Source organism: Emys orbicularis, chromosome 2, assembly GCF_028017835.1.
Source record: "Emys orbicularis isolate rEmyOrb1 chromosome 2, rEmyOrb1.hap1, whole genome shotgun sequence".
NCBI classification, from domain to species: domain Eukaryota; kingdom Metazoa; phylum Chordata; order Testudines; family Emydidae; genus Emys; species Emys orbicularis.
In genome coordinates, this window is record NC_088684.1 from 97770616 (window position 1) to 97794413 (window position 23798).

A 23798-nucleotide genomic window follows, 5' to 3' on the forward strand; every position below is an offset into this window, starting at 1 on the left:
ATAAACTTTTTCGGTGAAAACAGAAACAAAGAAGTCATTAAGTACCTCTGCCTTTCCACATTTTCTGTTTTTGTTTTCCTCCCTCCCCCCGTTGAGTAATGGGCCTACCCTGTCCTTGGTCTTCACAAGCAGGCTGGCTAACCTAGTGAGGAGGGCTTTAAACTAGGTTCACCGGGGGGAAGGAGACCAATGGCCTGAGGTAAGTGGGGAAATGGGGTACCGGGAGGAAGCACGAGCAGGAGAGTACAAGAGGGGAGGACTCCTGTCTCAGACTGAGAAAGTGGGACGATCAGTAGTCTTGCCGGCAAGTTAAAGAAGTATGGGCTGGATGAATGAACTATAAGGTGGATAGAAATCTGGCTAGATCATCGGGCTCAACGGATAGTGATCAATGGCTCCATGTCTAGTTGGCAGCCGGTATCAAGCGGAGTGCCCCAAGGGTCGGTCCTGGGGCCGGTTTTGTTCAATATCTTCATTAATGATCTGGAGGATGGCGTGGACTGCACTCTCAGCAAGTTTGCAGATGACACTAAACTGGGAGGAGTGGTAGATACGCTGGAGGGTAGGGATAGGATACAGAGGGACCTAGACAAATTAGAGGATTGGGCCAAAAGAAACCTGATGAGGTTCAAGTGCAGAGTCCTGCACTTAGGACGGAAGAATCCCATTCACTGTTACAGACTAGGGACCGAATGGCTAGGAAGCAGTTCTGCAGAAAAGGACCTAGGGGTTACAGTGGACGAGAAGCTGGATATGAGTCAACAGTGTGCCCTTGTTGCCAAGAAGGCTAACGGCATTTGGGGCTGTATAAGTAGGGGTATTTCCAGCAGATCGAGGGACGTGGTCATTCCCCTCTATTCGACATTGGTGAGGCCTCATCTGGAGTACTGTGTCCAGTTTTGGGCCTCACACTACAAGAAGGATGTGGAAAAATTGGAAAGAGTCCAGCGGAGGGCAACAAAAATGATTAGGGGGCTGGAGCACATGACTTATGAGGAGAGGCTGAAGGAACTGGGATTGTTTAGTCTGCAGAAGAGAAGAATGAGGGGGGATTTGATAGCTGTTTTCAACTACCTGAAAGGGGGGTTCCAAAGAGGATGGATCTAGACTGTTCTCAGTGGTACCAGATGACAGAACAAGGTCTCAAGTTGCAGTGGGGGAGGTTTAGGTTGGATATTAGGAAAAACTTTTTCACTAGGAGGGTGGTGAAGCACTGGAATGGGTTACCTAGGGAGGTGGTGGAATCTCCTTCCTTAGTGGTTTTTAAGGTCAGGCTTGACAAAGCCCTGGCTGAGATGATTTAGTTGGGAATTGATCCTGCTTTGAGCAGGGGGTTGGACTGGATGACCTCCTGAGGTCCCTTCCAACCCTGATATTCTATGAGTCTATGGTCTTCCTCTTGCTTCTAATGTCTTTGTAGAATGTTTTCTTGTTATCCTTTATGTCTCTAGCTAGTTTGATCTCGTTTTGTGCCTTGGCCTTTCTAATTTTGTCCCTACATACTTGTGTTATTTGTTTATATTCATCCTTTGTCATTTGACCTAGTTTCCACTTTTTGTAGGACTCTTTCTTGATTTTTAGATCATTGAAGATCTCCTGGTTAAGCCAGGATGGTCTCTTGCCATACTTCCTATCTTTCCTACGTAGTGTGATAGTTTGCTCTTGTGCCCTTAATAATGTCTCTTTGACTGTCTTTGGTTGTTTTTCCGCTTAGACTTGCTTCCCATGAGATCTTACCTACCAACTCCCTGAGTTTGCTAACGTCTGCCTTCTTGAAATCCATTGTCGTTATTGTGCTGTTCTCCCTCCTACCATTCCTTAGTATCATGAATCTTCCTTACCAATAGAAACCTTCCTTATCAATGACTAGTGTGTAATAATATTCAGAGAATAAGGAGATTTTTAAAGGTTTCAGAGTAGCAGCCGTGTTAGTCTGTATCCGCAAAAAGAACAGGAGTACTTGTGGCACCTTAGAGACTAACAAATTTATTAGAGCATAAGCTTTCGTGGGTGGGTTGTAGCCCACGAAAGCTTATGCTCTAATAAATTTGTTAGTCTCTAAGGTGCCACAAGTACTCCTGAGATTTTTAAAGGAAAATTTGAATCTGAGAGAATAGCAGGGATGCTGGAACAATTTTTATAGCGGGGGTGCTGATGATGGAAACCATGTATTTAGTGTTTTTTATTACTACTGCAAGCCGGGGCGTGCAGCAGCACCCCAGGACCCCTAGTTCCAGCACCACTGGAAGATAGTCACAGTTCCCATAACAGCCACATTGTTGTCTCTTAGGCTGAGTAGAAAGCCAAAGTTTGGGCCTTGTGGGTGGTTCCCATTTGGATGAAAAGCTGGTGATAAGGTATATTCTTGGTGTAAACTTGTTTATTCACAAAAATGCACAAAGCCCTGTTTCCCTGAGTAGTACCGCAAACATACAACATGCAGACTGGCTCAGAAATCTCCAAATGTGGACCTCTCCTGCCACTACTATGCCCAAGGAGAGGCAGCCTCTCTGCCTCTACTTCCTTTGGGATTCACACACAACTACTTCTTCTGGCTTAGTGATTCCAACTCACATAGCCTGAAACCAATCCCTATCCCTTGTGTTTGGATTTCCTCAGGAAACCCCAAAGCTCTCCACATGGCTTGCCCTTTCAGGTAACTTTGGGAGTTAGCCCGCTCTTTGTTTGCATCTGTTTTTACTAAGGACTTGATTAATATGGAGGTGTAATTGGCGGGGATGTTGAATGTGGAAATTGGTAGTGTGTTTTGTAATTTTGAATCTCATTGACATGGAAATATTTTGGTTTTTAGTTTTAAAGTTGTGATTTCTCCATTCTACTTAATGGTTTCACTAAGGTGTGGTGCAATAGTAAAAACTGAAGTTACTGTAGGTTTGGAAATAGAATTTGTACACCCACAATAAAATCTGCATTGTATTTTCAAGGATGTCCTTTCTGTAACATTCTCTATATATTGCTTAGATCTCACCCATGTACATTTTACATCACATGGGGGGGGAGAGAGACCTCCTAGAAGTGCAGATTTCCATGGTAACAGATGCAATTTCATTTCTTTCCTTTTGTGAGGCTGGAACTGAGCTGCGTTGAGGTGGCTCTGCAAGATTTTTTTTTTATTAAATGGTAACAGTGGATTTCAAAAGGCTATTCAAAGTTACAGGGCACATGGTCATACAAATACAACCTAAAGTACACCAAACAAGTCTGGACAGGAAGGAGCATTGGGCAAAGAACTTCTTTATTAATAAAAAGTAAATGAACTAGAAAGAGCAATGTATACCAATCCTGATTACAATAAATATAAGAACATTTACAGGAAGGAAAGTCATGCTTCATCCAATATGTAATTGTTGCCATTTGGTGGGATTCATTGGGCTGAGGCATATGTTTATATCATTGTATGAATTAAAACCATTTACAAAAACATGTATCTGTCTTTCCATTTACTTACATAGTTTATAAATTACAGTTATGCACATCAGGCTAGCAAAGCATAAGATTACATTGGTTTCCACTAGCTTCCATTGTGCACAGACAGTTGGACAGTGATCTCAATTTTGAGCTGTCCATATATAAAAGGTGTATTTGATTTTTTTTCTTTTTCATGTGTACTTTATGCATATTTAACTAGGGCGTATGTGATTGAGAGGTTTTTACTAAATCTTAGCATTGCAGTAATGATAGGATTTTGCATAGGAAAAAAAATATATATATATAATGCCAGCTCCTCAACTAAGGTAAATTGGAATAGTTCTAGTGACATCAGTAGATCTATGCAGATTTAAGTCATCTGAGGATCTGACTCATATAAACTTATTCCATGAAAACTCCTATCATTACTACAATGTTAAGACTTTGTAAACAACCACTCAAAAGTCACACACACCCCTAATTAGATACGCATAAAGTACATGCAAAAAAATGAAATGCATCTCTCTCTCTCTCTCTCTCTCTCTGTGTGTGTGTGTGTGTGTGTGTGTGTGTGTGTGTGTGTATCTATATCTATTGCATACACAGAGAGAGAGAGAGAGAGAGAAGTTTGTTTACTTTTACTAATTATTTCTTAAACATTATCTCTTGAAATACATTTATGGATTAATTATGTGTGTGCGTGCGCACACATACGTATATGTATATCTATCTATCTATACACACAATGTGTGTATGTGTGTAATTAATACCACAGGTATATTTCAAAACCTTTATAATATTTGGGAAATAACTAGTAAAAGTAAGCAAATGCTTCTTTATAAAAAAATGCATTAATGAACTATCTAGGAAGCTTTGTGCTTCATGATGACAATGTTTGAGTATTTTATGTTTTTATTATTCAAATATCTTTGTATGATATAGATATAAAACTAGGCTTCTAAAAACATCAGAAACACTGAGGTCAGCAGGACTATGTGTGTAATTGAATATTGGGGTAGGATAATGACAACCTTATTGTGAACTATTCGTGAAATTTTATTTTATCAAAAGTTTAGGTAGCTGCATTCTTGACCTTTCATTAAAATTCATGAGTAGACAGGAGTTTCTGTGCATATAAAATGAAGGTCCATTTCTGGAAATTAAATGTCTATAAAGTTGTACAATAGAGCTAGGAACTCCTTGTCATGGTTATGGGACTGTTTGTACCACAATCCCCTTTCTGGTCTTACTGAGTGCACATGCTCAGGTATTAGGCCTTGTAACCTTGCCTGTCTCAAAGTGGAATTTTGCAATTCTCCCACTCTTATCAGGACATAGTACAGCACTCCCATCTAGCCCAACTGTTTCATAACACACAGGTCTGACTGGATGTCTGTGTTTCTTCTCTTCAGGAGCTTGTGACCAGCACTATACAGTGATGAATAGCCTTCATAAAACAAATAGGTTTATCTAGCACATGGACCAAAACTTTAGAGAACATGATTTTAAACAGCCAACAGCCTACATGAATATTTAGTCTCATCTAATCTTAAGCTTCCCTACAAACTAAGTTAGATGGACTTTCCTCTTGAGTTACAGAGAGACAACAGGCCCTACTTATATTCTTTTAGGAAGCCCCAAAGCTCTTGGACCCAGTCTGGTCTCCATTTCCCTTTCAGAGTGTGTCCCCCAGTCTGTTCCCTCTCTCAGAGAAAACTCCCCTTTCTCAAAGCCCAACCCTGCCTGTGTGTGCCTGAGTCTAATTATAATATTGCTTAATGGCTTTTTTTACGGGGCCTACGTGTGAAGTCTTCCTTTTGCCTCTTACTGTTTTTTTTTTTTTTTCCATTCAGCCAGTCCCACCCCTATGATGGTTGCTCCATTGTTTGGCAGTTAGCCGTAAGGGCTTGCAGTCACAGGCTTTGTGACTATGAGGGGTGTTCTGAAATGGTCTGTTCCCCCTTAGATTCCAGCACACCACTTCAGAAGTGCTATAGATAAATCACATTTTGGGTCCAGATCAATATTCATTACCAAGCACCCTGGCATCCATTCAGCACACCAATGTGGAAATAGTTACCTGGGTAAAGTTACTGCGAGGTGCTAAGAGTCTGCATTCAGACTCCCAAGGTGACCCATCTGTTTAACACTAGACTGAAAGGCCTAGTGTATTACCTTGTATATAGAGTACTACAGCAGTACTACAGTGTAGTAGAGACCCTCACTTGCTTCCTTTAAATAAACAAGCACAGCTGCCAATTACTAACTTAATTTATGGAGGAAGAAGTCAGTACTGATCAGATTTTGGATTCCTGCTGTCTAAAGATAAAATCTCCCAGAGCTGTTTTTGAAGCTTTTAAGAAGTGTCGTCCCCCCCTTCCCTTAGAAAAAGTCTATTTGATCTCAAATACCATTTAGATAATGTTGGAGATCAAATATACATTTTCCAAGTGAAAATGAATCTGTAAGGGCTTCAAAAGCAGCTCTGGAGGCTGGAGTACTTGTTCTTCACCGAAGTCCAAAATGGCATCCATGAGCCGCATGTACAGTACTTCAGATCCAAATATATGAGGTCTTATGGGGCTCACACATCTACCATTCTTAAAGACATAACACAGTACTGCATATCCCATAGAGATCTGTGAATTGGAATGAAATACAAGTGTACATCTATATAATGGCATCCTTAGGCTCCAGGAAAGCAAAAGGATTTGTATAGAGAACTCTGAAGGATGCAGAGATGGTATATGACACAAAACTGAATATCTGGCACAAGAAGAAGAGAACAAACTGAAGCTAACAAAATGCAAACTTACCTTAATGAACTGTATAATCTGAAGGTAATCAATGATGATCAGAAACAGCGCTGGAAGCTGAAAATGAATATATTTTAAAAACAAAGAGTTAAAGGATAAGAAAATATTGCAGGAACATTCATGGTAGGACAGGAGAATCAGCAAGAGGTATGTGTATGTCCTCCTTATTCTCAAGGATGTGACCTGAAACAAAATATTTAGTTTTGATTTTCCTGATGGAAAACTGAAAAAAATTGGTAAAATAAAATTTTAATTTTGTGGAAACTGCATTTTCCTTAAAAAACAAAACAAAACAACAACAACAAAAAAACACACATTTTGACAGAAAATTCCAGACCAACTCTACTATCTAGGTCCTTGTATGGCTCCCATCACTGTTATATTTGAGTGCCTACAAGGCAGAGAGGAAACATTTAATTCCATATTTCCAAAACACCTGTTTGTTTTCCAAGATACTCCAACATTGCAAATCAATTTACCTGGAACCTAGGGCCAATTTCAAAGCTGGTATATGTGCTGCTGACATCAGTGCGATTGTGACTGCATATACCAGCTGTTAATTTACACTCTAGACATTGGTATTTTGATGTAAACAAAAATATTTCTTAGAGCCCCAAAACAAATTTTCTTTAGTCTCATAAATGAATCTCAGCTACAGGCCCAACGTTCCCTTTTTCAATATTCATACAAACTTTGCTCATGCAGAAGTTAGTAAAAACTGAATAAAAAGAGGCATGAACAAGGCTAAAGCTAAATTTTATTGAGAAGATGGTGAAATTTTTATTAATAACCTTTCTTGGGGTTTGCCCAGTTCTACATAAATGCTAAGCATAATTAGGTGCTATTAATATGTGGGTTTGATATGACCCTTGCCCATAGTGTGATTTTTAAATTTACTGTAACTAGCCTTACGCCTGTTTATTCTGCTCTTCAGCTTAACTGAATTTAAGCAGTTCCCTTCACTTTCCTCTTCTCACACTGAACACTGTGGGTAAGGGCAGTTTGACAGACTTCTCCAGTGTAGGTGTAAAATAAAACTAATAAGATAAAAATCTACCACTTAAATGCTAAGTCTTAAAATAAAAATTGTTCCTTCATCAGGAAAATTCTGGGTCACAAATGGCTAAAAGGACTCATGTGATGAGTCAGTTCATTTATAGTCTTCTTCAAGTAGTATCCGTATGGGTGCTCCACTGTAGGTGCGCCCCTGTGCCTTTAATGGAGATATCTTATAGCTGTGTTCATTTGGCTCGCACATGGGTGTTACTCAGTGTTATATAGCACTGCGTATGCAAACTGTCTTCAGTTCCTTCTCAGTGACCTCGGCCAGAGACTAAGCCTTAACAGTTGTCCACGTTGAGTTTACCTCAACTGCATCCCCTTAGCTCTTTTAGTAGTTAGTTAATTACAGTTGTTCTTAGTAGTAGTTTAGTTTTAAAAAAACCTTTTATATATATATATATATAGCTTTTACACAGTTTCTCCCCTCCTGGGAGCTTTTGCTTTACTGGAAAGGCAAGCCCAGTTCTCCTGGTTTCAAATGTTGCCTATTGTGCCTTGAGGCAATCCCGGTGAGTGATGGCACTCCCACTGCATCCACTGCCTCAGGGAATCTCATATTTTCCAAAAGTGCAGCTTCTGTCTAGCATTAAAATCTAGAGCCAGAAAAAACAGGGAGATCAAACTTTGACTCTTCATGATGGAGAGCTCACTGTGCCCAGCCTGTAACCAGGACCAGGGGACACCCCCCGCACGTATGCCTCTCTCCAAGCAGGTCAGCTACTTGTGCCATCTCCAAGCTGCACTCCTCGAGGGAATCTAAGGGGAAGACACAAGATTCCTCTCATAAGACTTCCAAAGTTCATGCCCCGAGTTCTCCAGGTAGGGAACCTACGTCAAAGAAGTTGAGGTTGCCAATGACTCTAGCCACTTTGGATTCCATTGGTCTCTACCCAAAGAGGGTGCTGGTTCCTCAGGTATTGAGGGCTCAGTTAAGCCTAGAGACTCCAAAATGTCAGTCTCCAATAGACCTTTGGTACCAACAGGGGAGTGAGGCAGGAAGAAGAGTTCTTCACACTTGGTAACAAAAAAGTACCATTCAGACTCCATCTGGACTCCCCTTGGAGCATTCAAGACTCACAGTACTGTCAACTCCCTCAGCTACCATTATTTCAGCTCAAGCCATGGACATGGTATCAGCAACATTCTTGGTACCACAGGAGTTTAGTTTTCCCTGAGACCTGGCTGTGTCTGAGACTCCTGACTCCCCATTGCTCGTCTCTGATCTGTTCTCAGTACTGAGGACCTCCAGATCCCCAGACACCCATGCAGTACCAACAGTAGTATATCAAATGTCTTCTGCTACTCCAGCACTTCAAAGTGACTTGGAGGAGGAGGACTCTGAAGCAGATCTTGCCTTGGTCTCTCAAATATCTGTCCACTCTGTCCCTATAGAAGCTCTTTTCCAGAGGTCTCTGAGGCAGTTGATCTTACTCATGAGAGACATCCACAACCACCATCTTGCTAATATGAGCACCCATGGATGCTGCCACCCATGCCATATACATCATCCAGTTGGTCATACTGGGACCCTGGGTGGCCTATCATCAGCAATTCTCTAGGTCCTCAAGCACCATCTGTCACAGAGATAAACAACCTTCCTCACCCTCCCTCTCCAGGAGACCGGAACCTTAGGAAGAAACCTTTGAGAAACAGGAAGCTAGGGCTGATGAAGAGCTCCCTCGACCTGCTTTGTAGAAAATCATATTCAACAGCTACTTTAAAGTTTGGAATTGCCATCTACCAGGCATTAATGGAGAAGTACAACATGCAAATTGTACCAAACTGAACTCCTTTATTTCACATTTACCAACAGAACACAGAGAGTAATTCCAGGCAAATATTGCAGAAAGCCAACTGCTCACCAGAATATCTCTGCAGGCTTCTCTCAGTGCTGCTGATACTGCTGTTGATTTCAATTTCTATGGCAGTAGTTATGAGGAGGGTCTCCTGGCTTCAGCTCTCAGGATTTCCAAAGGAGGACCAGAATACAGTCAAAGACCTTCCTTTTGATGTCACTAAGCTGTTCGCTGACATCATGGAAGAATCCCTGAACACGTTGAGACTCCAGGGCCACTTTACATTCTCTGAGGACCTATACACCTACCCAAAAGAGAAAGTTCAGTAGGTCACAGACAGCACAGAGATCCTGCCCCACCCAATTCTCAAATTTGCAAAGGTCATATGAACCTCAATGCAAAAGACATAGGTACTAGAGAAGAAAACCACCTACCTCACCTTTGACCTCAAAACCCTCCACCCTGAAGTACCAATTTTGACAGGGTGATCAGCCTTCTGAGCTGCCATCCCCTTTCATCTGCCTACCTCCCTTTGGCAACTACCCTTACCATTTGCAGCAGGCTTGGAAGTCCATCACTATGGACAAGTGAGATTTGCAGATAATCTCCACAAGGTACTCCATCTCATTCGCTTCTCTTCTGCCTGCCAACCCCCCTTCCCAATCTGTCTTCAGGGACCTGTTCCACAGTAAATAGACACTCTTCTACTCTTGGATGCTATAGAACCAGTTTCCATGCAGCACAGAGGGGGGGGGCGGGGTTATTCCAGGTATTTCCTGGTTCCAAAAAAAAGCAGTGGTTGTGAGACCCATCCTAGATTTAAGACTACTCAACAACTTCGTGAAGACACAAAAAATCAAAATGGTGATACTTGCAGCAATAATTTCATCACTGAACCAAGGGAATTGTTTTCAGCCCTCAGCCTTCAGAATACATATTTCCATATAGCAATCCACCTATCCCATAAAAGATACCCATGTTTTACTGTCGATCAGGACCATTTTCAGTACAGGGTTCTCTCCCTTTTGGCCAATCATCTGTCCCAAATGTCTTCTCAAAGGTCATGTCAGTAGTAGTGACACACCTCCTCAGAAAAGGAATTCTGGTGTTCCCTTACCTAGATGATTGGCTTCTAAAACATCACTCCCTGGGCCTAACTTCACGGGCAACTTGTGAAGCCATATACCTGTTCCTCAAATTGGGCTGCAATTGAACATTTAAATATCCACCTTGATCCCTGTGCAAAAGTTAGAATTCATAGGAGCTCATCTCGATTCAGTGGTGGCAAGAGCGTACCTCCAAATGCACAGATTTGTAGCCCTGTCCAACTACATTACTTTCCATACCCACCTTCATAAAGGAATCTCTCAATTGTTGTCAATATCCTCACAACCTTTGTGCTGGAGTCCCTTTCACCCGGCCTCCCCCAGCAGTTAACGTAACAACGGATGAATCCCTGTTGGGATGGGGAGCGCAGCTAGACACCCACACAGCCCAAGGCACCTGGATGCCTCAGGAAACCACCCTACACATCAACCTCCTGGAACTCGGGGCAGTCAGATACACTTGTCTCCAGTATCTACCTCTAATTGGGGCAAATACATGAAGGCCATGACAGACAATGTGTCATGCATGTTCTATGTTAACCAAAAAGGAGGGGCAAGACCTCCCCCTGCCCGTTCCGAGACTGTCAAACTGTAGAATTGGTGCATACACAGAGTGTCATCACAGCAGCTTACCTCCCCGGAGTTCAGAATTCACTCTGCAAGATCTATTTCTACTTCTACAGTCTTTCTCAAAAATGGTCCCATAACTGAAATATGTAAAGCTGCGACTTGGGGCCTGTATACTTACCCGGTTACTCACCCTGTGTAGTAACTGTGGTTCTTCAAGATCTGTGTCCCTATGGGTGCTCTACTGCCTGCTCTCTTTCCCCTCTGCTTTGAAATTCTGTGCTATGGAGCTTCACAGTAGAGAAGGAATTGAAGGTGGTTCGTCCGTGCAGTGCCGTATAACAGCATGGAGCACGAGACTGAGTAACACGCATGTGCGGGCTGAATTGACACTGCTATGAGAAATCTCTGATCAAAGGTGCAGAGGGCGCAAGTGCACCTGGAATGGAGCATCCATAGGGGGACACATCTCAAAGAACCACAGTTACTGCACAGGGTGAGTAACCAATTCTTGTTGAGAGGATGATAATTCTGAAATGTGAATATGCATTCAAACAGGATACAATAAGTTCCAGTAATGTTTCATCTCAGTCAGAAATGGATTGCCCCTCATGTAGAGAAGCCAACCAAATGAAGGCAGAGGAACTGAGCAATAATCCCATGATTTGGCTGCAGTCTCCAGACCCTATGGATCTGGAGCTTTTGTATGGAAGGGAATCCCTTGACCTGCAGAGACAAACTGCTTCAAACTGCCTTCAAACTGCTCTGCCCTTTCCCACCTCCCCGTTTGAAATAGCCATGGTACCCTTAATCTTTGTTCAGTAACATCCATGGAAGGTACTATTGCCTTCAAACATCATTATCTCCTACGAGATTTCTACTTGTGAAACCCTTAGACTCTGCACAGGATGCTGCTGCTTAAAAAAAAACTGTTTGCCTTTTCCACTCAGCCCTACCCCAAAATCCTGCATGACTACACTTCAGCAGAGCTTCATCTGCAGGGTCCCAGTAATAGTGAGACAGTGCCATAGAGCTGACATTTCCCCCTCCCATCCAACAGCCATATCCATTAGATTAGGGTTCCCCTCTGCTCATGGAGGCAGAGAGGACAGTCTCCCTCACAATATGTATCTCTTAGGTCAATAATTTTTAATCTCCACCTTAACAGAAGCCAATATCTGTTAATACTGTCTGTGCACTGATTAGTGCTCTCCAGCTAGTAAATTCTCTGTCATAGAAATGTGTTTACTGTATCAGTTACTTCCACATATCAGTGATTTTTATATTGTTTCACAGCAGGGTACATTTTGCATTTGTTTATTCTGTCAGTAGCTATGGGAGCTGACTTTCTAGCAGGCTGGCTTCATTCCTTGGAAAGCTTCTTTACTATCAAGAGCTGTAATACCCTGGGCCCTGCTCACAGTGGAGCCAAGTATTCAGTATTTGTGTTTTTAGTAAGTGTGTTGTGACTATTGCAAAGTGTTCAAAGCATATTTTACAGTGGTTCAAGTCTCGGTAAAATGTAAGGATACAATCTTCTGTCATGGCAATGTAAGGGTACAATCTTCTGTCATTGCAATGATTAGCATGATTTCAACTGGAGCAAAGAAAGAAAAACTGAGTGTGAGAAGAGATGTTGAAATATGAGTGAATATATATATACTTTATTAACATAAGAATAATCCTCATATTATGTACAAACTGTTACATTAGTCCCTCATGTTTCAGTTATTGATGTGTTCTATTCTGGGCATCTCTGACTGGAAAACTGCTAGTTAAATATCCTGCCAGAGAGGGAGTGAGATGCCCTAATTCTTTATTTATAGTATAGCCAAGGAGATAAAATTAATAGTCAATCCCCAGTTATTGATTCACTTTCCAGCTGATTATTCATTAGTGCTTTATTATTTATACACAATATTGTCCGCAGCCAGAGAATAACAGGCATCCATCCTGGCATTACAAAGCAGGATATTTTCCTGTAATTGATTAAGAGATTATACTTGAATAGATATAAGCAGGGATTTTGAAAGTCAATGATACTGGAGATAGGTCACGGAAAGGGGTGAATATTTTGTACACAGTCCCTCTCCCCCAAATAATCAATTGACTGCAATACATTCAAGATTAGGCCAAATTTTATTTTGCTCATTTTTATTTCTCCTTTTATGTAGTATTAAGTAATATGTAGTACCTGTTTGGTTGGTGTCATCGTACGCCTCTTCTCTTCTGTTAATCTCATCTCACTACTAGCATGAGCTGTAGAAGCAGAGAAGTTTGGGCCTATGAGCCTGAGCCTGTAGCCTAGGATTGCCAAATTTCTAATAGCAGAAAACTGAACACCTCTGCCCTGAGGCCCCTGCTTCGCCCCTTCTCTGAGGCCCCACCTCCCCCACTCACTCCAGCCCCCCTCCCTCCCTCGCTCGCTCTTCCCCACCCTCACTCTGGGGTGGGGCTGGGGATGCGGGGTTTGGGGTGCAGGTAGGGTTGCCAATTTTGGTTGGATGTATTCCTGGAGGTTTCATCACATTACATAATCTTTAATTCCTGGAGACTCCAGGACAATCCTAGAGGGTTGGCAATCCTACTGTAGCCCAATGCTGTATTTATGAGCTACTCCTTAGCTGACTGTATTAGAGGCCACTGCAGGAGAAGGGATGGTGGAAGCCTGGCAACTTTCAAAGAGCTGTCTGCTGTGTTGCCCCTAGTTGCAAGAGCATATTTGCAGTGCAGTGAGGAGCAGATACAGATCCATGCAGCCTTTTCCACTTCCACTGCTTTTTCCCTTTGGCCTGAGGACTGTCAGTGTTCTTGCCTCACTGGTTGGGAAGACTGAAACAACAGGCATAAAACAGTGATAATTACGCCTAGCAACTATGTAAATATCTTCATACTCAGTAAACCTTGATTGATGCTGATCACCTGCAGATCACTCATGCATACCTCTGCCTAATGACCATGGGAGCTGCTCAGCACTTCTTCAGATTTTTTCTTTAATAAGAATTTTTTTTTACAAATTGATAAATCAAAATCTGTGTTTTTCCTAATCAGGAGAGAATATAATCTGTACACTGGGAAGCCTCTATCTTTGGGTTTCTGCTTCACAAAATTATAACATTTTAAAAAAATGAAATGCTCATGATCTAAATATAATCTTGCCTATTGCTTACATTCATGTTGATAAATGTTATGGTCTATTTTATTACTCATCTCCTGCTTCCTCAAAGATATTGTGTGATCCACAAGCCCTGGTTTAGAATGAATTGTTCTGGTTTCAGGGCAGTCCAGTTTTATAGTCTTTCTGACCCCCATAGTAGCACTACACTATTTTTATGTGTCATCTTAAAATTCCTTTGGTATGTGAATTGGAAGAGTGTATTTATAGCATGCTATAATGGGATTATGCTAGAAGTGATCTCTCATTTATCTGGGAGTACTTTATTGTTGTTATTATAATATATTTTGCATGCCAGTGAAGTTAATCTGGGCTTTGCTGCCACCACCAGGTTACAGACATTGTACAAGTAAACAATTCTACCACCTCTTCCTTCCCCTCCAAATTCTTCATGGAACAGAAGCACCCTTAGGGCTAGAAAGAGGGAACTCTATATAGGCTTTAACAAGGTGTGGGCAGGAGGGGGGAGTATACTATGTTTCTGCTGCTGGGCCTGTTGAAAACCTCTGTCTATCTGAGTTAAAATTGCTATTTGACCTCACACATCTCCATTGGTAAGATTAATTTGACAAATGTTGTAATGCTTTGGTGTCCTGTTCACTCAGTATTAATCCATTTTGGAATCACTCTTTTCTTCTTGCTAGAGTCAAGAGATAATGTTCTCTCTAAACTTCTTGTTCCAGTTAAAAAAAAAAAAAAAAAAAAAAAAAAGAGTGGAAATGTGCTCTAAGACTATCACTAGCTACTTTTAATATATATTTACAAGATTAGATTTTTCAGTTCAGTGAAGGGGTTCTTTTTGTATTTGCGGGGCAGGAGGGGCTTGAATCCTCTATGAACTGGTCTCTGGTGACACTTGATTAACCAGAGCAGGTCTGGTGAGAATGTGAGATCAGTCAGTGGCCTCAGTCCAACTCTTTGTGGACCAATGTCCAAAACACACAAGAAACTGTTTTTGTTGGCCAACTTTGGAGCAACCCCCAAAACTGAAAGGATGGGATACTCTGCTTAATGCTGCTGCTCATGTTTACATGCTCTTGAATAAAGAAAATACTTTATTCTCTAGTGCCTTCAAAGCTTTAACTTTTGTTTTTTTAGAAAAGTCAGAGGAAAATGAGAGAATCACATGCTCTACATCAAAGCTCAGAGTTATAACATGTTTAACAGGTTACATTCTTAAAACCAAATTCAATGCTGGCATCAGAGGGAGTAACATCACTGAAGTCAATAGAGCTTTCCCATGGGCATCATTGGTAAATCTATCCCTTATGCCTTATTTCATAAAGTTACACTATTAACATTTTTGAAGATGGCTTACAATGAAAAGAGTTTCCATTTCCATCCATCACAGTCCCTTGGACATTGTAAAGAAGTCACTGGAAGATGGAGTTGATGTTACTTTAGATTTATTCATTATGGATAACCAAGAATTAAGGACTGTGTCCACAATCCCAGAGGTCCAAGATCGAGGGACGTGTCAAGTATCTGGAGAAAACAAGGCCAATGGACTACTCCATGCCAGTTTAAGAAAAGTCTTTCAAATGTGTCAGTGATGTTTTTGTTGCTTTAAATCTAAGAAATATAGGTCATTCTGATCTAGATTTATGTATTTATGCTTCTCATTTCTACTCTCTTGCCTCTAGCCTCTAATCACAATAAGCATTTCTTTCCTCAGATCGTGTGGCAAGAAGGTCTTGACTATGTACTTGCAGTCCTCAACATCTCAGTGAATCTGAAAAATCTTTATAGCAAAATCATTCATGATATTCTTCACTTTTAGGGCTATTAAATGGAAACAAAATACTGTTGTGATTATCCCATTGCTTCTGTTACTGGTCATATCTTCCTTTAATAGGAGCATATAACTAGTTGTTTAATATTAAGGCTAGTTTATTTCTCAGAGTAAATGCTTTAAATGCATCTATACTGTTTCTGCCGTTTTGGACCTTGTAGGCTTTAACATCACTGAAAACAGTAGACCTGATTCTGCCTGTCTGCCAAAGATGGAAAGTCAATGGTACTACGTTGTTGAAAGCAAGAGGAGAATCAAGTCCATTATACTGTTGCTGGAAACAGGGCACCTGCAGCAACCCATTACAGGGGGTACATATTCAAAAGTGTTGATTTACACCTGTAGGTAGTAAATAGGGCTTAGTAGATACTAGACAGATAAAATATTCTTAAAGGAAACTTAGACCTTGGGTACATACAAAAAATTGCACTAGTGAAAATATTGCTCTAGTGTAACTATGTCAATGTAGGATTAATCACATCAGTTAAGGAATTTGAAGGGATCAATGCTTAGAGGAAGAAGGAACGAAGGAGAAGAGAAAAGCAGGTTATTTGTCTGTCTTGCCACATAAAGCTGCTGTCCAATTCTCTGTCCTATTTGTAAGCCCTAATTTCTGTCTTTTCTTCACACACATCCAGTTATCCAGACAGAAAATTTGGGCATATTTTGATATTAACTTCCCAGTGTGTGTGTAACTGTATTGCTTTTCCCCTGACATTATTAGGTCACTCTACCTTGTTTATTTGTTCTGAATGCAGTTCTATTTAGAAATCTAACACAAGAATGTATTTTATTTTTTATTTTGCACAAGATGGGCATACTCAGCAATTACAGATGAAGGGAATAAGAAGCACAGGAGATTTGCCAATAATAAGTTAACTGAAAATATTGACTGTTAAACTGTTTATTTTTTTCATTTTTTATAATGTAATTTAAAGGACGGATTGTATGGTATTGTATGACAATCAAAGCAAAATGGTTCTGGAAGATTGGAAGAGTCTGTGGAAAGAGAGTTACATGATGAAAGATAGTTATGCATTCACTAGTGTTGGAGTGACTATGTTAAGCCTCTGATCGTGCCAGTATGGACTGTTCCAGAAGCCTGAGCAATCTCATTCTGAGGTGTGTGTTTGTACCATTAATTAGCAGTGCTGTACCTTCTCTCCTGATAAATTTGACTCCTGGGTCCTCCTTAAACATTATATTGTGTTATGAAGATTCATATATGAATGATTATATATAAATACAAAAATAATATATACAGGTATAGCTTTTTTCCCTCTCAAACTAGTTCCAAATTGTTCCATTGCAGATACTCCTAATCTGGTACATAGCAAGTTTCTCTAAAGTAACCATTTATCTATCAATTAATAGCTTCTCCCAGTTTTTTTTTTTTTTAACATTGCAATAATACTGTGTAAAAATTAGTGTCTAAAAATATCCCACTTTATCATTGACTAACTCTTCTATTAGGCCAGAAAGTTCTGTTTAAAATAAAAAGATAAGGGGAAGTCAGGATTGTGGTTAATGAGAACATGCCAATTAGTGAGATTAGCTTTATGGACTCATTAATGCTATTAATTGGCATTACTGTCACCAATTAAAGATCCATGTTTATATTTTAGGCATAGGCCTTAAATGAAAAACTGGTGATGTGTTTTATAATGCTCTTTCCCTGAGGGTGATATGTCCATAAAATATGAATTGCATTCTCTTTTTGGTATTAACCATCTGAAAAGATATCTAGCTCAGTTCATACTATAGTAATATGAATACTGGTGACACATCTTCCTACCTAATGCTTAATATCAGAAGATGTTTTACTTATTAAATTACAGATCCTGAGAAAAAGATGCCCTGCTGTTGCTCTCAGAACTGTGCTTTTGTGTACAATAGTGGTTCTTGCCTTTTTTGTTTTAGGGGCATTTTTTTATCTTAAGGTTTCAATGAACTTGTGTAACATTTATCTGATCTGTGGCTCAACTTGTCCATTACGTACCTCTGTGTGTCTTTAGAAAGCCACTTTTAGTTAAATCCCTGGGTGCATCTCCGGGAAAATGGGCCAGATTCAAAGCTAATTCCATTGATTGGAATTGGGTAACACTTGGCATGAATCAATAACGAATTTGGCATGTTGCTTTCAGACTAGAATTTTGTTTCTATATGGGTGGGTAACAAATTTCCTATTGCATAGTAGGCTGCATTTTTTTAGACTTTTGTTGTTATTATTTATCACTTATGCTAAAGTAGTGCCTTGCTGCCCTAGTTAGGATCCGGGCCTCCTTGTGCTAGGCACTGTACAAACAAAGAGTAATTGTCAGATCATTTACTGCTATGTTAATTTCCAGGTAAGACTTTGTAATCTTTTATTAACTTTAAATTCTCAAGTTTTTGACTGGACGCTTTAAGTTAGAATGATCTTCAAGGGAAATAAATTAGATGTCGGGGAGGATTAGCTACAGTAAATTTGACCAGTTTTGATTACAGTCCCCAAGAAAGGAATTGCTAAAGTAGTTGCAAATAGACAGATCAGGAATCAAAATGACTACTACACAGCAGTGTATATTGGTACTCACTAACAAAACAACTGTAGGTCTTTCCCTGAACTACTGCCTCCGGAAGAAGGTACTTACATCATAGCTCAGCCAATAAACACAAAAGTGGTATTTTGCATTAGGTATAATACTTAGGAAGGAAAATGACAAACACATAGAATTTGTAGAGTTTAAATCCAGAAGGGACCACCAGATTATACTGTTTGACATCCTATATATCACAGGCCACCAACACCACCCAGCCACCTGCACACTAAGTGCAACAACTGACATTAGACCAAAACATTACAAGCACGACCACACAAACAACAGCTGTAGGAAAGTAGGGGCAGAAGCAGGAAAAAAATGACCTAGTAACCCCCATTATTTAGGAATACCTATGATTTTTTTTCCTGAATACCAGCAACCCATTTCCAGCATTGATGCTCTTCATAGAAAGTAAATCATAACATACAAACTGTGATTATTCAGTAAAATATACATTCTAGTGATGGCTCTTTTCCAGTTTTAAAGCACTGAAATGTGTACGTCAGATGGGCTTGTGGATGATTTGCCACTTATGTTTGTTTTGTCCTTTAGCTCCAGACCAGTCTGAGTGAACCAATGACATTATCCAAGTCAATCTCACTTCCCCGCAGCGCATACTGGCATCACATCACCCGACAGAATAGCGTTGGAGAAATCTACAGTTTACAAGGCAAGTAGCTTTAAAAATAAAATGGCATGTTCATTAGTTTCTCTTTCATGCAAATTGCTTTTCATTTGCATTGGTTGTTTTCCCTTCATTTCAATTTATCAGCTGTCACCAACTTTAGAGGAACTCCTGAGATTTGCAATACAATTTTTTTAGTTATTTTTTCATAAACTAATGGTGAAAATTACTTCCAGAATCACCATGCACAAAACAGTCAATTTGGCACTGGGATTTGAATAAAACACTGTACAATGTGACTTATAAGTACCTAAACAGAGGCTGGCATCTGGATCTGTTTTATAGTGTGTTCTGCAGAGAGTTTTTCTTGCATCTCCTTTTCCTAATAAGATAAAGTATGAGGAGGACCAAATGGTATTCACCCAAGAGTTCTGAAGGAGCTCAAATATGAGATTGCAGAACTACTAACTGTGGTATGTAACTGATCGCTTAAATGAACCTGTGTTCCAGATGACTGGAGGGAGGTCTAATGTAATGCCTATCTTAAAAAAAAGCTCCAGAGATGATCCTGGCAATTGCAGGCTGGTAAGCATAACTTCAGTACCAGGCAAACTGGTAGAAACTATAGTAAAGAAGAGTATTATCAGATACATAGAAGCGCATGATATGTTGGGGAAGAGTCAACATGGATTTTGTAAAGGGAAATCATGCCTCACCAATTTATCAAAATTCTTTGAGGATGTCAACTGACCTGTGGAGAGGGTGATCCCGTGGATCTAGTATGCTTGGACCTTCAGAAAGCCTTTGAGAATGTCCCTCACCAAAGGCTCTTAAGCAAAGTAGGCAGTCATGGGATAAGTAACTGGTTAAAAGATAGGAAGCAAAGGGTAGGAATAATTGGTCAGTTTTCAGAATGGACAGAGGTAAACAGTAGGATCCCCCCAGAGATCTGTACTGGAACCATTGCTGTTCAACATATTCATAAATGATCTGGGAAAAGGGGCAAACAGGGAGGTGGCAAAGTTTGCAGATAATACAAAATTACTCAATATAGTTAAGTCCAAGGCTGATTGAAAAGAGTTACAAAGGGATTTCACAAAACTGGGTGATTTTACAACAAAGTGGCAGATGAAGTTCAATGTTGATAAATGCAAAGTAATTCACATTGGAAAACATAAGCCCAATTATATATACAAAATGATGGGTTCTAAATTAGTTTCAGAGTAGCAGCCGTGTTAGTCTGTGTCTGTAAAAACGAACAGGAGTACTTGTGGCACCTTAGAGACTAACAAATTTGTTAGTCTCTAAGGTGCCACAAGTACTCCTGTTCATTTCTAAATTAGTTGTTACCACTCAAGGAAGAGATCTTGGAGTCATCATGGATAGTTCTCTGAAAACATCTGCTCAGTGTGCACTGGCAGTCAAAATGCTAACAGAATGTTAGGAACCACTAATAGATAAGAAGACAGAAAACAGCATAATAATACGACTATGTAAACCCATGGTATGCTCACACCTTGAATACCGTGTGCAGTTCTGGTCACCCCATCTCAGAAAAGATATATTAGAACTGGGGAAAAGTACAGAGAAGGGCAATAAAAATGATTAGGGGTATAGAACAACTTTCATACAAGGAGAGTTAAAAAGACTGGGTCTGTTGAGCTTAGAAAAGAGATGATTGAGGAGGGATATGATAGAGGTCTGTAAAATCATGGTGTGGAGAAAGTGAATAATTAAGTGTTATTTCCTCCTTCACATAACACAAGAACCAGGGGTCACCCAATGAAATTAATATGCATTAGGTTTAGAATCATAGAAGATTAGGGTTGGCAAAGACTTCAGGAGGTCATCTAGTCCAACCCCCTGCTCAAAGCAGGACCAACCCCACTAAATCATCCCAGCCAAGGCTTTGTCAAGCCATTAAAAACCTCTCAGGAAGGAGATTCCACCATCTCCCTAGGTAACCCATTCCAATGTTTCACCACCCTCCTAGTGAAATAGTTTTTCCTAATATCCAACCTAGACCTCACCCACTGCAACTTGAGACCATTGTTTAAAATAAACATAAGGAAGTACTTCTTCTCACAATGCAGTCAACCTGTGGAACTTGTTGCCAGGGGATGTTGTGAATGCCAAAAGCATAACTGGGTTCAAAAAAAGAATTAGATGAGTTCATAGAGGTTAGGTACATCCATGGCTATTAGCCAAGATGATCAGGGATGCTACCCCATACTCTGGCTATCCCTAAACCTTTGACTGCCAGAAGCTGGGAGTGGATGACCGGGGAGGGATCACCCCATAATTGCCCTGTTCTGTTCATTCCCTCTGAAGCCTCTGGCATGGGCCACTGTCAGAAGACAAGATACTGAGCTAGATGGACCATTGATCTGACCCAGTATGGCCATTCTTATGTTTCTATTTATTCTGGAAGCTAGCTTGAGGGTGTTGTATTAAATCTGCATAAAACTGATGAATAAGTTTCAAGTCTAAAATAAAAACCCTTAGACTATCAGAGATTTTTGGTGAATGTGCTTATATCTAGAGATAAATGGTCTGCCCTTGGCTTGACTAAATAGGGGCCTGATTCTGAGACAAGATAAGAAAGGCAGTGTATTTAGTGTATAGGACCTGTAATGGGACTGCAGAGACCTGAGTTCTATTGCAGCTATGCCAATGACCTACTGTGTGAGTCCTGGAGCAAGTCTATTCATCTCTTTGTGCTTCGGGTTCTTCTCATGCCTTTTGTCTTGTGTATTTAGACAGATCCTCCTCAAAGAGCCTACAATCTCTTGTTATGTGTTTGAACAACATCTAGAACAGTTGGGCCTTGATTTTGTTTGGGACTTCCAAGTGCTACAATAACAAAAATTATTAATGATGGTGAGGAATGCTGATGATGAGTAACTTCCCTTTAAGATAACTGGAGATGCAAGTGATTTGCACCTTCCATGGTATAGGCTCTTTATGCATTTTAAAATTTAACACACAAATAAGAATAATGAACATAAGAACATAAGAATGGCCCTACTGGGCCAGTCAAAGGTCCATCTAGCCCAGTATCCTGTCTTCCGACAGTGGCCAGTGCCAGGTGCCTGAGAGGAAATGAACAGAACAGGTAATCATCAAGTGATCCATCTCTTGTTGCTCATTCCCAGCTTCTGGCAAACAGAGGCTAGGGACACCATTCCTGCCCATCCTGGCTAATAACCATTGATGGACCTATCCTCCATGAATTTATCTAGTTCTTTTTTGAACCCTGTAATGGTCTCAGCCTTCACAACATCCTCTGGCAAGGAGTTCCATAGATGGACTGTGCGTTGTGTGAAGAAATATTTCCTTTTATTTGTTTTAAACCTGCTGCCTATTAATTTAATTTGGTGACCCCTAGTTCTTGTGTTATGAGAAGTAGTAAATAACACTTCCTTATCTACTTTCTCTACACCAGTCATGATTTTATAGACCTCAATCATATCTCGCATTAGCCGTCTCTTTTCAAAGCTGAAAAATCCAAGTCTTATTAATCTCTCCTAATACGGAAGCCGTTCCATACCCCTAATCATTTTTGTTGCCCTTTTCTGAACCTTTTCCAATTCCAGTATATCTTTTTTGAGATGGGGCGACCACATCTGCACACAGTATTCAAGACGTGGGCGTACCATGGATTTATATAGAGGCAACATGATATTTTCTGTCCTATTATCTACAGGGCCAGCTCCAGGCACCAGCCAACCAAGCACGTGCTTGGGGCGGCACCTGGTAAGGGGCGGCCAATCTTGGGGTGGTGGGGGGGGCAGCACGGTGCGGTGCTCGGCAGGGGGGGTTCCGGCGGCGCTCAGCGGGGGGCGTTCAGCGGCACTCCGCGCAGGGGGGGTTCGGCAGTGCAGCGCTCCGCGGGAGTGTTCGGCAGCGTGACGCTCCACGGGGGGCGGGGGTGTTCGGCAGCGCGGCCCTCCGCAGGGGTTTCGGCGGCACTCCGCGCGGGGGGGGCTTTGGCAGTGCGGCGCTCTGCGGGGGTTTCGGCGGCGCTCCGCACGGGGTTGGGGCTTCGGCAGCGCGGCGCTCGGCGGGGGGTGTTCGGCAGTGCTCCGCGCTGGGGGGTTCAGCAGCGCGGCGCTCGGCGGGGGGCGGGGGCTGTTCGGCGGCGCAGCACTCGGCGGGGAAGGTTCGGCGGCACGGCACTTGGAGGGGGGGGGTTCAGCGGGGCGGGGTGGTGCTGGGGGAGGGAGGGTGTTACGGCGGGGCGGCGCTTTTTTTTGCTGTTTGGGGCGGCAAAAAAGTTAGAGCCGGCCCTGATTATCTATCCCTTTCTTAATTATTCCCAGCATTCTGTTCGCTTTTTTACTGTTGCTGCACATTGAGTGGATGTTTTCAGAGAACTATCCACAATGACTCCAAGATCTCTTTCTTGAGTGGTAACAGCTAATTTAGACCCCATCATTTTATATGTATAGTTGGGATTATGCTTTCCATTGTGCATTACTTTGCATTTATCAACATTAAATTTCATCTGCCATTTTGTTGCCCAGTCACCCAGTTTTGAGAGATCCCTTTGTAGCTCTTCGCAGTCTGCCTGGGTCTTAACTAACTATCTTTAGTAATTGTATATCATATGAAAATTTTACCACCTCACATTTTACCCCTTTTTCAAGATCATTTATGAATATGTTGAATAGGACTGGTCCCAGAACAGACCCCTGGGGGATGCCACTATTTACCTCTCTCCATTCTGAAAACTGACGATTTATACCTACCCTTTGTTTCCTATCTTTTAACCAGTTACCAATCCATGAGAGCACCTTCCCTTTTATCCCGTGAATGTTTTCATTCGAACTAAAAAATAAAACAAAA

The 23798-nt window shown here is 41.1% G+C and overlaps 1 protein-coding gene across 2 annotated transcripts in view; it reads left to right on the top strand.

Moving 5' to 3' along the window:
* DOK6 (docking protein 6) overlaps positions 1–23798 on the top strand; it is a 424139-nt gene that overhangs the window by 327865 nt on the left and 72476 nt on the right. For both annotated transcript variants that reach the window (XM_065399655.1, XM_065399656.1), the window contains exon 7: positions 18878–18995. In XM_065399655.1, the coding sequence (XP_065255727.1) occupies positions 18878–18995 (118 nt within the window). The remainder of the gene's footprint in view (positions 1–18877; positions 18996–23798) is intronic.